We start from the raw sequence: 14785 nt of genomic DNA on the forward strand, positions 1-14785 counted from the left end.
AGACAGGAGAAAGTACAGGAAAAGCCCAGAAGGATCCATACCAAATGTAAATTGTGATTTTTTTCCAGATTGTGGGATTACAAGGGATTTTTTTTCTCCTTTGTTTTCTTAATGTCATCCAAGTTTTTACAGTGAAGACACGCTATTTGTAAAATCTTTGCTGATCTTTACAGTAAAACTTCTGGAAACAGTTATCTATATGCAATGTCTCTAATTCCTCTGCTTGATTCTCTCTTCAAACCAAACAGGCTTTGGCCCCAAAACCTTTCTTCCATGTTACTAAATCCAGTATCAGCAGAATTGACCCTGGTGATCATTCTCTTCCCATCTCGACACCCTCTCTCCTTGTGGCTTTTGGACAGCACGTGGCTGTCTTCCTACCTACTGACTCTTTTCTGTCTCCTTTACAGCTTCCTTCTACCCATCAACCCCTTGCCCGGACTGCACCAGCTCTCAGCTCTGCTCTTCAGCCACGCTCAACCTCTGGGAGACCATCCAGCCTCAAGGCATTCGACACCACATGTTTGTGGAAAACTCCCAAATCTCTATCTCTGGCCCAGATGCAGATTTTCTTCTCTACTAAACTCCAGAATTGTCACTCCAATCTGTGTGCCTACTTATTACCTCCACATAGATGTCTAATAGACATCTCACACTCAATAAACCCATGCTGCTGCTGCTAAGTCGCTTTAGTCGTGTCCGACTCTGTGCGACCCCATAGACAGCAGCCCACCAGGCTCCCCTGTCCCTGGGATTCTCCAGACAAGAACACTGGAATGGGAGGCCATTTCCTTCCCCAATGCATGAAAGTGAGAAGTGAAAGTGAAGTCGCTCAGTCGTGTCCGACTCTTAGCGACCCCATGGACTGCAGCCTCCCAGGCTCCTCCGTCCATGGGATTTTCCAGGCAAGAGTACTGGAGTGGGGTGCCATTGCACTTCTGCTATTCCCCTCAAACCCTGCTTCCCATATAGCTTTCCCCATCTCAGTTGACAGCAACTTCCTTTCGGCTGCTCAGGTCAAAATCTGACCTCTGTTCCTCTCCATCTGTCATCCGAGCCATTAGAAAACCTTCCCGGCTCTCCTTCCATGTGGATCGAGTCCAACCTCATCGTGTTTGCCACCACCTTGAACTCACTGCTATCATTGCTCCCCTGGATCAGGGCAGCAGTCTGCCAGCAGAGTTTCTATTCCTGCCTGGGTACAGTCTGCTCTTGACATGACGGCAAGACTGATCTTCGGACCACCTAAGTCAGATCCCTGTAACACCTAAGTCAGATCACGACATCTGTGCTCAAACTCTACCAATGGCTCCCCATTCTCACTCACTGTCCTTACTGTGGCTGAGAGGGCTCAGCTGGTGGGCTTGCCCTCCGGTCTTTTTCCTCCCCTTGCACTCGGGGGCAGCATAGGCCTTGCTGCTATTCCAGGGCGAGGGTCTCTATCCTACCCTACCTGACACCCTCTCAAGCCGTCTTCCTGCAGACTCCCTCACTTTCTTCTTGCTCAAATCTCCCTCACTCACTGAGGACTGTCCTAACCGCCCTTCCTAACGCTGCAACCCAGTCCCGACTGACATCACATGCACCCCCACCCCTTCCTCTGCTCTGCCTTTTTCTTTTTCCCTAATACTTACCACCACTTACAAAAGGTTAAAAAGGAGTGATTAAAACAGGCCATGATGAAGCAAAGAAAGCTACTCTGAAAACTCACACTTAAATGGACTTGATGTCTATTAGGAAAGGGTGGCATAAGGCTGCAAGGAGTACTGTCCAGAGGGACATGGTGAGGATTTAACCTACAGGAGTTAATAGTTTAAAAAAAAAAAAAGAAAACAACAACAAAAAAAACAGAACTGAAATAGACCACCACCGAAGTTCCAGGAAGCAAATCTAAAGCCAAGAAGCCCAAGTGACAGGTTGATTTGCAGGTCCACATAGAAAGGGCGAGAGTATCCAAAGACGGGGTGGCCTCCCTGGAGGCTGTGAGCTGCCTCTAGGCTGTGGAGCTGGAACACAGACGGGAGGAACCTGTACAGGGCTGTCAAGGGAGGAGCCAGATACACCACGGAATTTTGGAGAAGACCTTCCATCACCAAGGCTCTCTGTGAGATTTTCAAGACTTCTGAGAATTAAAGGGAGAGGGGAGGGGCTGATACATTGCTGAATGTGTACACCTTTCTATTTTTCACTGTTTATCCTCCTGGTCACCCACTTAAATGGGTCAACCCTTTACTGCGTTGACCAAGGGCTGCATAGACCTGAACGCTAGGTAACCAGCAATATTACTGAAGGATGTGTCTGGAAGATGGCAAAAAAACCTGGATGTGGATTATGTTTCTGTAAATTATGAAACAGTGGATTACCACGAGTAACTGGAATAGGATTGTGACAGAAACAGAGAATGACATCCAGAGGAAAAGGGCCGTGGGACACTCTGGGAATCGGCGCTCACTGGCAGGGGCCTCTAAGAACCCCTGTATCCTAGGCTCTTTGCAGTACATGAACACTTGATTCTCATGGCAGAAAGTGTGAAGGTGTGGGCGCTGCTCTGCGCCCCCAGCACCCTCATTGCCCTGCTTGTTCCCACGTCTCACATCACGTGGCTGGAGACCCGAAGAATCACAAACACAGCCCACCCCACGCCCTGCCCCCCAGCCAGGACTTCTGCTCATGGAAATCAGACAAAGGAGAACAGGGAGAAAGAGGCCAAGCACATACACAGCACCCCTGGCAGAGGCCCGGCCTGCTTGGGCTTTTGTTTCCAAGGCCTGCATATAGCTCCGTGGTTTATTTCACTTGGGCTGTGTTTACATACATCAGTAAATATGGTTCCCATTGCCCTTCGGCACAGCGGCTATAAATTACTTGTTGGAAGCATCAGCCTCCTTTCTTCCCATAAAAGGCTCGGCAGAAATGACCGGGGCCCCAAAGAGAGGAGGTCAGTGGTTGGAAGGGAGTGACTTCCTTCACCCACGTCCTTACATTAATCAACTGATTCAACAAATATCTAACTGAGCCAGGCACTGTCAGGGGTGCTTCCATAAACAAAGCAGTCAAAACAAAACAGAAATCCTTGCCCTCACAAGGCACTCCAAATCTACTGAGCTTCATCCACCTCATCTCAATTTCCATATTCTGAGCTCTCAAACCATCTAGGGGTGAGCACATCAGAAAAGACATGTGAAGCAGCCAGAGCTACTATGACCAAGTATAATAATAACTGTAGCTGTTTTTGTTACTGTGGATATTTTGAGTGTTTACCAGGTGCCCACCCCTGTTCTGAGCATTTACATCACTAACTTATCAAGCAGTCATAAAAATGCTATTAATGGGCACTGTTGCATTCAACTGTGATCCTCACAGTTTTAAATTTTAGATGGAAATAGGGTCTTGGCAAAGGTAACTGAGTTAAAATGAGGCCATCTGGGTGGGCTGTAAGCCAAAGTGACTGATGGCCTTACCATAAGAAGAAAATGGGACAGATGCAGGTAAAGCGAGGAAGGACACCCTGAGAACAAAAGGAAGAGATTGCCATCTACAAGTCAAGGAGAAGAAGCCTGGAGCAACACCCGCTTCACAAGCCTCCAAGGAAACCAACTCTGCTGACGCCTTGATTTCGGGCTTCCAGCCTCCAGAACTGTGAGACAATACATTTCTGCTGATCTAAGCCAACCAATTTGTGAAAGTGTCTGCTGGTCCTGAAGCCCGACCTGGGTCAGAACAGAAAACCGCCATGTCCCAGGATGGCCGGCAGGCCACTGGTCCCCTGCACAGCCCCGGATGGAGTGTGTAAACGGCAGGATCCTCCATGCGTGCATACTACAGAGGTATCACTAATGCAGCTTCCTCACGTGGGTGAGTGATGCTGCCACTCAGCTCAATTAAACACGCTGTTTAATACTCTGTGCCTGCAAAGAGATCTGTTTCAATGAGTCATTCTAAATATGTGCTCCCTGAACATTTTAATGTCTCTTCTCAGCCCCAGTCTTGTTGATTTTGTATTTCATGGAACTGGAAGTAAAACTCAAGAATGATGTGGTCCACGGCAGACAATAAAAGCTCAGAAAAACCGAAAACATGGACTGAGAAATTCCATGCCAGACTCAGCAATAAACTCTCAGGACGGGGCTAAGCGTTAAATAAGTAGGACTCGCGTCACTCAGGCTTTGCTGTATTAATCCAGGATAATCTCAGTCTTCACGACTGCAGTGACTTTTAACAAATAAACACAAAAGAAATTGCAGGATTTCATTTTTCTTTCTCCTCCCACCTCTTGTCATGGAGCCACTACACCTCCAACTCACACACAAGCAGAACCACTTTCAATAACACCCTCATTTTTATATTTTGCTAGCTTTTGTTGTTTCAGGGGCATTTTAAACGAGAAAAATGTAGCCAGTAATTTTTGAACGCCTACCATGATATCACCGTGCTAAGCATTTACAGACTTTATCTCATCTACCCTCTGGTAACTCTGTGGAGCAGATATGATCATTCTCTCCACTCCACAAGAATGGAAATGGAGGGGAAGTTAAAGCCCTGGCTCCTGGTCACATGGCTAACAAGTGTCAGAACCAGGATGGAAACCTGGTCCTTGTGGGTGTCCAGAGACCTGGTCATCTCACTGAGCCCCGTGCCAGCCCGGTGTGTCCAAAGGCCTGCACGTGATTTCTGCCCAAGAGAGGATGCAACACATAAGAAGAGGCTTTCCTCCCTGGACTGTGCAGGATTGAGGAGATGCTGGACCACACAGCATCTTTGCAAGTGACTCCCAACTCCCAGTCTTCAGGCTCTGAGTCCCAGGTCTGGAGTAACACCCCCAAGGTTGCCATTTAAGGGAAAACAGATCCATCATGTGTCCAGATGATATCTGGGACAGGAAGCTTTATGAGAACTGAGAAAATATATGGGGAAAATAAAGTGGCTTGCCACCCGCCTCTACCCGTGTCCTGCCTGCAACGCCTCCATCACTGGGAGTAGCTTCCCACCTCATGGCTGGAAAACTCTATAATATGAATCTAGAGAAGCCAGAGGGGAAGGGGGGATGGGAAAAGGTACCTGTACCTTCTCCCAACAGGTCACATTTTATTTTATTTTATTTTATTTATTTTTTTTTTTTTATAAATTTTATTTTATTTTTAAACTTTACATAACTGTATTAGATTTGCCAAATATCAAAATGAATCCGCCACAGGTTTACACATTTTAATATGCTTTCTCCACCATTTTCAATATAAGATTAGAGCAACTGAAGTCATTTTAAAGTGACTGAGTGCTTTACCTTTTAGGGTAAATGTAAGAGTACCAAAACAGGCTGGCTGAACATAAGAGTACCGAAAACTACAGAAACATTTCCACTTGCCAGCCTTTGCTGTGACCTTCAGGACGACCCACCTGTAAGATGGAAAAGAAGCGCTTTCATCCCACTGTATCTGAGACCAAATTTGTGAGTCTTTGCTTCTGAGTCTAAGCGGTACCAGTTCTCTGAGACTTCCCGAGAGAAAAGAGGATGCAAGAAGCACAGAGTGTAACCATCGATGCCGTTGCTAGGCCACACCGTGGGAGGATGGAGGCTGTCGTGATAGGCAGGATGAGGCCAAAACAGTGGGACCACAGGCTGGCCACACACCCTCTTTCCATCAGGGAGCAATCAGAGAGCATCCTTTGATTTGAGAACATTAAGCAGCTCAGATGTAATTAAGAAATTTAGCCTGGTATGAATATGTAATGTACACACTGCTTTGCAGACGCCTTCTTCCTCCGACAGGCTGGTGCCGACTTTCATTTGGAAGAAATCCATTTTCATACAAAGGTAACCGAGATGAACAGGATGTAGGAAGCCTACCTCATTCATCTTCTGTGAACTTTAAAGAAAAAATCAGTTAATTGCTTTTCTAGGAAGCTATTTCATGAAATCAAGGTGCTTTATCTTTCTGCTCTTATTTGTGGTATAAATGGTGATTTTAAAATGCCCATCATGAAAATGCTATGATTAATCAATACATCTTAAGGGATTTAATGACTTCTTTTAAAAACAGAAATCTGATCAACCAAAAACGGTCAATGTGTTCTTGTAGATGAATTATCAACCACTAAGAAAACTCCAAACATACAGTCTACTAAATGATATTCAAATATAGGTGTCTCTTTCCCTGAGGAGGGGCAGTAGTCACGGGTTTCCTGACTGTGCAAACACGTTCTTTTCCCAGCCACTCAAGCCCTCTGCAAGAGCCGGGTTAGTTACTGCCATTTATTAAATTAATAGCAAACAGAAACTAAAACATGAATGTTTTAGAATGCCACCGCTGAAGCTGTAGCGTGCCGAACAAACTGATTTCATAGACCAAGGCTCATATTTTGTCTCCACCGCACTACATATTAGTCTTTTTTATAGCACTGCCCAATTTTTGTTTTGCCTACAGCACCTAGGAAAAAAATAGGTATTTTTTAATTCTACCAACTAATATGAAGCACATATGAAGCATATAATATGAAGCACACTAATATGAAGACTAATATGAAGCACACTTTTCCAATCTGAAATTATCTTTTTAGATAATTTCACCTCTTATTTCAAATAACAGTGTCTTATTAGCCCATGAGCCGAAGACAGGCACTGTGAAACTAATCAAGCATAAGCTTCAGGGGCTCTGGAGCCAAGGTTCCTCCCAAGGTCCCAAGAGGAGCCCCAATGATGTGTTTTTGTAAATATTTCAAGTGTAAAATATTTTCCTATGCTTTTTTTTCCTAAACAGGACCCCAAGACAGTATAAATATTAGGTCTCACAACCTATATTTGCCCCCTCTAGGTTAACAGTAAATTACATTTTACATGTTAAGGGCAAAATACTAATTGTGTATGTGTGTGCATGAAACAAAAAATAATTCACTTCCACCAGAAGAGTCAGTGCGCCCTGCCTTAGAGCACTCCAAGATGCCTGCTTCAGCCATTCCTCAAAGCTCCTGGCTCCTACCGCACAGGAGTCACACCCTTCCAAGTGGCACCCCCGGGAGGGCTCACTTAATGAGGGGTAGCATCAGGAGTGAAAGTCTTGGCTATAACAACAAAAATATGTTTTTCATTAAACACAAAACTGAACTGGGAACAGCCAGCCAAGAGGCAGGTGTATCGGTGAAGGAAGTCCCTTGAGGTCTCTCACTTCCACATCAAACTGCACTGAAATTTCTCTACACTAATTACCTATTATTGAAGATGAAAGAATGGTAACAAATAATTCGCCACGGCAGCAGACAGGGTGCACATGTCGGAAAGAAGGAAGAATTTACCAAGTGTAAAATCAGACAAGAGAGATTCTCAAATTCTCCATTTTAAAAAACAACAAAGAATTTTTTCTACTCTAAGGATTATGAAGGTAAGGGAATTTTCCTAGGGCTAGAAGCCCGATTTTAAATTTAGTTTGGACTATAAGTGAGAGAAATGGCAAATTAAAAGTGAAGTGCTGGAGTCTCCTTAATTTCTTAGAGGCAGAGATCATGTTTTAAATTTTTTTTTTTAATCTCTCACACCACATTCCACCTAGCTATTGATTTGCTTTTCTTATGAGGATCGGCCCTTCCCAGTACCATACATATAGTTATATTTTCACTTCCCGGGTTTTCATGTCATTTTTACCCAATGCTTCTTTTGAGTCTCCAAATTCTTCACAGTGTCTTAAGTCTTGCTCTACAGCTAACATCTTGAAAAATTGTAGTCAAATAACACAAGGTCCCTTCAGGTCATCTCCTGTGTCAATTTTCCTAAGAAACATATGCTCTATTTCAATGAAAAGAATATCAGTACTACTGAAAGGACATTTCCACAGAGCTGGTATCTGTGTAAAAAAATACAGGGCATTAACACTTATTAAATGGCTTGCCACCCTGTTTTATTCCTTCCAAAAAATAACAGCAAATATACCTTCAAATCCAACTAGTTGATAAAATTCTTCAGTTTCTATTATGACTGTGCCTTTATAGAAATGTCTTATAAATATTGAATGATATGTCTACAAAGGGTATTTTTTAAACTCTTGGGGGTACTGTAAAGAAACAAACCAACCAACAAACCCTTTGAGCTTGAAGGACAGGAGATGGAACATTCACTTTTAGGTACCACCCTGCTGCCCATGGGGAAGACTCAAGTTATTATAATGGCAGACTGACGGAACACACAAGAGTTACATGATCCAAATTACCATAGTGTCCCTAATATGCAAAATGACCATAATGGCCCTAATATGCAAAGCTTTTTGCTAAAATAAAGACTGCATATACTCTCCCCCACCAAACAAACAAAAAACCCCATCAATTTTAACTTTGTTCTACAAACAACATTACCTCTTTTCCTCAATGCATGATTGACCTCTTTGAAATATACCCTGGAGAAAGTTCAGTGTCATTCCATGTGGGGGGAATGAAACACTTCTCGTATAAAAGTTCTCATTTCTCTCCATCTGCATCTCTGTCTCAAGCATTTCCCTCTTTCTGTGATTACCAACACTTGCACAGGGTGTCATTCTCAATCTGGAGTCTGAGACGGGCATCATGGAAGCGTCCACGTGAGCAAGGACATACCCAAAAGCCCAGTGAAGACTGGAGAGCTGTCCACATAAGGCTGCCCTGGTTGTCAGAAACAGACTTTTCACCAGAGCTTTACCAAGCTCATTAGGTTCTAAAGTAAATAAATTGTTACCCAATAAATTTTAAGTTTCTTTGGTGCATAAAAAAAATCATTGTAACAAGGAATCACTGGGAATTAAAATTATGAAGGGATTCCTGGTGATTATGGTCACCTCTGTTCAAAAATAAGTCAGGTGTCACTGGCTGGTACAGACCATTTATTTGATGAGGATAAGAAAAATCAAAGAGCTGGATGAATTCAATTTTGTCAGCAGGTATCTAGGTATGTTTCCTACAAACGTTTAGAAACGTGAATGCTTACAGAAGTTACATTTTGCTTCCATTAATTCCTAATAAACACTTTTTGGGATCCATCATAAACGAATAATCAAAAGAAGTCCTTGGTATGCATGTCACTTAATTTCCTCATGAGAACCTGTGTAAACATCTCAGAGTAATAAATGTGTCTTCTTTAAGGGGAATACATTGATCTCTCAGTAGGTACCTGGTGCTTTCTGAGATGCGAAATCAGAAATGCATAGAAGAGCTGACAGTGGCTGAGTCTTGTCAGACCCACGGTGAAAAACGTCAAATCATCTGTTTCATTTGGTTACTAGATCAAGTTAAGATACAAAGAATATTTTGGCCGTCACTGTTGTTCCATCTTTAGAAAAGAATATGTCAAAAAAAAAAACAACTCCATGAAGAGTTCCTGAGTATAATGTTCTTGAGCTTACACTGTATTTTAGTAAGTATACCATATCACAGCAAAACAAACAAACAAAAATGTACAGTCATATTTCTTCATGTGATCTTGGCAACTGTCATCTATTTGGAATAGAATACGAGATGTGATTTTCTCAAACAGAACCTCATCTTCCACCCAGATTTACCGTTCAGGTGACTAGCCGCAGGCTCTTTGCTAACTCTGTGATTGGGATTTACTTGTTTTAAAGTCTAATATTCCATATATTCATCCTATATATTTTGTACTGCAATGAAAAAGCACTCTAGAATAAGCTCAACATGCAAACCAGAAGATCCTGAACTAAAAGATTTCACTCTCTTCATATAACCTAACATCATTTTCATAGGACAAGGAGAATTCTCACTTACCATCAATGAATCCAGATCTCAGATATTATAATATAGATAGGACACCTGAAACTTTTGAATAATCACCATGTTCAATACTGAATCACTTAACAATTACTTCAGAAGACATGATGAGGTCTACCTTGTGAAGTTTCTCCTGGAACCTTTCAAAACTGTCAAAAATGTTGAATTCTTTCTGAACTCTTTTACATACAAATTAACCTCTTTACATACTAAAAGCTTTGACATACTTTTTTCCTGCGTACAAAATCTCTGACAACACTGCCTTGTTACACACACACACACACACACACACCCCTTGAACTATATTACCTCAAGGCATTCCTTCCTGAACGAGCAGACACACCACAGCTGCATATGCTGGTACTTAAAAATATTCTTATTATAATCGATTTGAGATTTTACGAGTCACTATGGCTGCGTATACCCTTCTGTATTGATGGCTACAAGTCCCACCATGCGACATTAGTCACCCAGCGAAATAAACAAACAGGGAGTGAGATTCAGAACTGTCAGGTCAGCACGCGGAACAACTCAGATGCGTGTACATGGTGTTGAGAAAAGACTCACCTCTCCTTGTTTGGGGATGCTGAACTTGGAGAGCTTGGCCTTGGCTCTGGCTGACTCTGACTTGGTGGCCGGGACACCCCTATACAAGCAGTGCACGCCAGTCTCTGCAGATGACTTTAGCTTCGGAGACTCATCGGGCGCCTGATCTTGGCCATCCATGGGCCGCACATAGGCAGTAGGCTTCTGCTGGACAAGGCTGGGTTTCGAAGCCAGGGAGGGAGGAAAGTTCTGCACGCAGTGGCCATTGCCGCTGTGCTTGGCTCCCATAGCAGGGGGCCTGTCCTGGGTCTGAAGACCCACCTCGACATTGCACACCTGTTTGGTCCGCGGCTGCTGTCTGCCAACGCCATCGCCAAGCAAGGTCCTGAGACTGCCCTGTTGTGCTGAGTTGGAAGAAGAAGAAGAGGAAGATGAGGAGAAGGGGCTGGACGCACTGGGGCTGGGGTTTTTACTACGATTTTCTGGGTGAGCAGATCTGTTCAGATCAAGCGTTCTGTGTCCGTGCTTACTTGCTCTCTGTTGGCCATCGGATGGCGGGTGCCCAGCCTTCTGCCAGCCCATGGTGCCCCGCTTACTCTGCTGCCCGGGGACGGCTGCTGGGGTGGAGGATGTGGTGCTGCAGACGGATGCTGGCTGAGTCTGGGCTCTTGAATCTGCCACAAAATGCTCATCAATCTTGGTCACGGGAGCCTGAGGAACCCCAGGTTTGGGAACACCCACAAGATGACTCTGGTTTGATCGATCCGTGAGAAAGTCTTTCATTTCATCGTAATTGCCTAAAGTGTTCTGGAGCCGGTTGGAGAGCTCATCCCCCTTGTTAGTCTAGAGAGAGAACACAACACCCACACTTAAGTTAGAGATCACGGAAACACAGGGGGATGATGGAAGGAGAGGCACCCTTATCACTGAAAGAGACAGACCCGCCACATTCAGAATGAGAACAGGAAGATTTGATCAGACTCAGCGTTTCTGAAGACATCTGTCTACTCTCAGCATCTCACCAGAGCTGGACCACTGCTACCAGCCTCAGCGTGCACAAGTGAAGCATCTCTCCTTGGTCTTGTGCCGCAGCCAAGGAAACTAGGAAATTTACTATTGCCATGTCACCAAATGTTCTGGACTAAGGTTTTCCTTAAAAGTGGATTTCCTTTTCCTTTCTTTATTTCATTCCACTGTAAGTTTTCCTTGAAGTCCAGATTGGGCTCAAATTGTTTTGCTTCCAATGTCTAAATAAAGAATTATTCTCATCAGAAACCCAGAGGGACAGACAGAAGAAGCCAGAGAGTATAGCACCGTGTCTGTCATCCTGCCAGCGGTCCCCGGGCAGCAGGCTAAGGGGGCATCATGGCACTCAATCTGCTCTAAGCCCCTGGCCTGAACTATGCTCACTTCCAAGCAGCCTGAGAAATGAGTGAAATCTGGGAAGAGAATTTCATTTTGGAAGCGAGGTTATACTTCTGGCCTTCAGCAGAAATAAGAAACAATCCAACAGTTCTTTTCTTATGAACCATATCAAGTACCCTGCTCCTAGGATAAGCTACGTGCGACAAAGACGGGACCCAACCTCTTTTTAGTGTTTTGTTTCCTAACAGTTTAGAAAACATAACAAAGAGCCCTGACTTTGCAAATCAGTGCAGAGATGAAGTCAATTATGGATAAAAACCACAGCACGCAGACGTCCATCTTCAATAAAACTTGTATTTCACTGAGGGACCAGCCAGCAAAGGTATGTGAAAGAGACACCAAAATTTGTCGGGGGGGACCCCATATTTAGGGGTTGAGCTGTCTCAAGTTGGGTTGGCCAGCTCCTGTAGTCAGAACTGCCATCCCATGGGGTTAAGCAAGAGGAAAGAGGGGGTGAAGAAGAACACGTGGAAACCATCTACCTTGTAGGGTTCACTAAAGAGGGAGTAACTCGAATTAAACGCGCCGTCGTCCTGCTGAGCTTCCTGGTTTCTTCTTTCTCGTTCTTTCCTCCGTAACACGTTTCTATCCGGTTCGTAGACACTGCATAAGGGAGAAAGGAAAGAGGATAACCACACAAACAAATTAAATGTAATGCCCAGTGTAACATTCACCTGAGTGCAGAGGCCTGGTTCATGGGGAAATGATGATGGTGAAGGGGAGCAGGGACCAGATGAAGGCCAGTCTAATCAAGCAGTACAGTGAGGGTGTTTTAGAATTCCTTTCTTTAGGAGGGAAAAAAATCTTCAGGACAAGTTGCAACCAGTACTAGACCTCTCTCCTAATACGTGAAAGAGGGAGTACCTACACAACTTTGACAGGAGAAGACTGAAAATAATCTTAAAGCAGATGGTAATTACTGCAATGTGTAAACAGAAATTATGAGTGTATTTCCTCTTATGACATAGCCCCAGAATGTTATATTGGAATGTGTCTGCTCTTTTCTTTCTCCCCCGCCTTTTTTTTGCACGGCTGTGTTTCTGTAGTGATTCTTTCATTAACTAGATCCCCAAAGAGCTGTTAAAACTCCATGCTGCAGTGGTTTTCACGGTTATGAGCCTTCTTCTGATCTCTGCTAATCAGTCAAGTCGTCAAACCCCTCCCGAATCCATCCTTCCTTCTGATATATTTGACACGATCACTCTTCCTCCCCATGAAAAATGCGCAAAGAGGAAGGGATGCAGGCAACGACAGAGAGGACGGAAATTGAATCATGGTGTGTCATCAAGGAACTCGGGCTTTTTGTGCAAGAAAATTAATATCTATTCCCTCAAGATGTAATTACGAAGTGACCAGAAACCTGATAACTAGATGGACTAAGGAAAAAAAAAATAGTGTTCCTTCCTCTTAGTAAGGGGAAAATAAAGGGGCTAATTCAACTAATAATAAGGAAGTGACTCGTTAAGTGATGGAAGGAAACAGACTTGTTTTTTCAGCTCAGTAGACAGAGAAATCTGGCCCCCGTGTAGACAACAGAACTACCCATTGTAAGGCACTGCCACGCCCTCCAAACGAGCTCTCTGTGCATTTCCAGCAGTTAGTTTAAGTCACCTTGTCATCATTTTGCTCAGATCTCCTTCTCAGTCTAGGAGACACAGGCTGGAGTTGGGAGCCAGGACGGCCACGTCCTGACCACGATCCTGCCATAAACCAGTGATGTGATGACGGAAAAGCCATGCCATCGCTCTCTCTGCAGCCCTCATTATAAAACAGTACCCTCATGGTACTGTCGCAAGGTTTGAACGTGAAGGAAATCTCCAAAAAGAGCTTTGTAATACCTTTGGGTGCCCAAAATCCAATGTACTGCTATCAAATGTTGTTATAATGAGAGGATTCGAGGGTTCAAAGAAACTTAAAAAAATAAGTGAGGTTTGGGGTATTTTTTTTAGCTTAATTGCTATCTCGAGTAAAAGAGCATATGCATGTCATGTTGCTGTAAAGGACGCAAATAAAACGATCATAAAATAAATATTGCTTATCCTCCCAGCTCTGCCCGTGAGACCAGGATGTATTTTAAATTCGCTGTCAAAGGGGTGATGTTCAATGTGCTTCTGGCAAGACTTCGAGAGCACCTAAGGCATTTCATTTAAATTTCAGATCAGGGAAGGTTAAAATACCCAGAACATGTAGCCTATTAGCATTTTAATTCATCCTTAGTACATTACCCAAAGGTATTCGGTTTGGGAGTCCAAGAAGTGACCTTCACGTAAGGGAGGCTGGGACCCTAGTCTTCCCCGCGGTGAGGCTCACCACTCCAACCCTATGGTTACTGGGAACTCCCCAGGGTGGCTTTGGTGACAGTGACTGGCATAAGGGAGGCACGAGATGGGAATGACACTCATTCACAGAACCAGGAGACAGAATGATTGTTCTGCCCAGAGTGCAGACTCCTGGGCCTGACTTTTGTGGACATACCGTGGAGTTCTGCTGGAGGCTGGGGATACACATTCATGCTGTGGATGGGCACGAAGCGGGCTGGGGCCAAGAGAGGCACTGCAGCTTTACACTGAACTGGCTCATTTCTGGACCAGCACTGGCACTCAGAAACACAAGCCTGCGTCACATGCACACGTCCACGGGTGAAGCACCTACTGTGTGCCCCCCATGCACAGAGATTCCCACAGACATGCGTGCTGTCTTCAGCCAACTCAGGCTAACCACACACACAAGACTGGTGGGATGCATGAAGTGGACTGATGGAACACAGAGCAGGCAGGTGGTCATTCAGGATGACTCCCCGGGCTTCTGAGAAGCCCCCGTACCCAGTATGATACCTCCTGCATCTGCTGGCTGACGACTGAAACTCCACAACTAGAGAGTCGTTCCTCTGGTTTAGGATGTCTTCACCCCTGTAAGAAATGCAGACACCACAAGGAGGGAAAACACTTTACACCTGATCAGCCCTTGGCGCCTAAGTGTGCATGCGTTTGTCAGCTTTTCCCCAGAGGCCAGGGGGAAAGGACACAGGACACCACGGTCCAAGGGGGAGTCCAAACAGGGCTTGTGATGCGATGAA

The 14785-nt window shown here is 44.5% G+C and overlaps 1 protein-coding gene across 9 annotated transcripts in view; it reads right to left on the bottom strand.

The window, feature by feature from the left end:
• Positions 1-14785, bottom strand: part of AFF3 (AF4/FMR2 family member 3) — a 582175-nt gene that overhangs the window by 469223 nt on the left and 98167 nt on the right. For 5 of the 9 annotated variants that reach the window (XM_044925651.2, XM_044925654.2, XM_044925653.2 and 2 more), the window contains exons 3-5: positions 14544-14618; positions 12192-12312; positions 10306-11127 (exon numbers count right to left, since the gene is read on the bottom strand). In XM_044925651.2, coding sequence (XP_044781586.1) covers positions 10306-11127; positions 12192-12312; positions 14544-14618 — 1018 coding nt within the window. The remainder of the gene's footprint in view (positions 1-10305; positions 11128-12191; positions 12313-14543; positions 14619-14785) is intronic. The other 4 variants (XM_044925657.2, XM_044925656.2, XM_044925655.2 and 1 more) reach the window with 2 other exon arrangements.

This window comes from Bubalus bubalis, chromosome 12, assembly GCF_019923935.1.
Source record: "Bubalus bubalis isolate 160015118507 breed Murrah chromosome 12, NDDB_SH_1, whole genome shotgun sequence".
Classification (NCBI taxonomy): domain Eukaryota; kingdom Metazoa; phylum Chordata; class Mammalia; order Artiodactyla; family Bovidae; genus Bubalus; species Bubalus bubalis.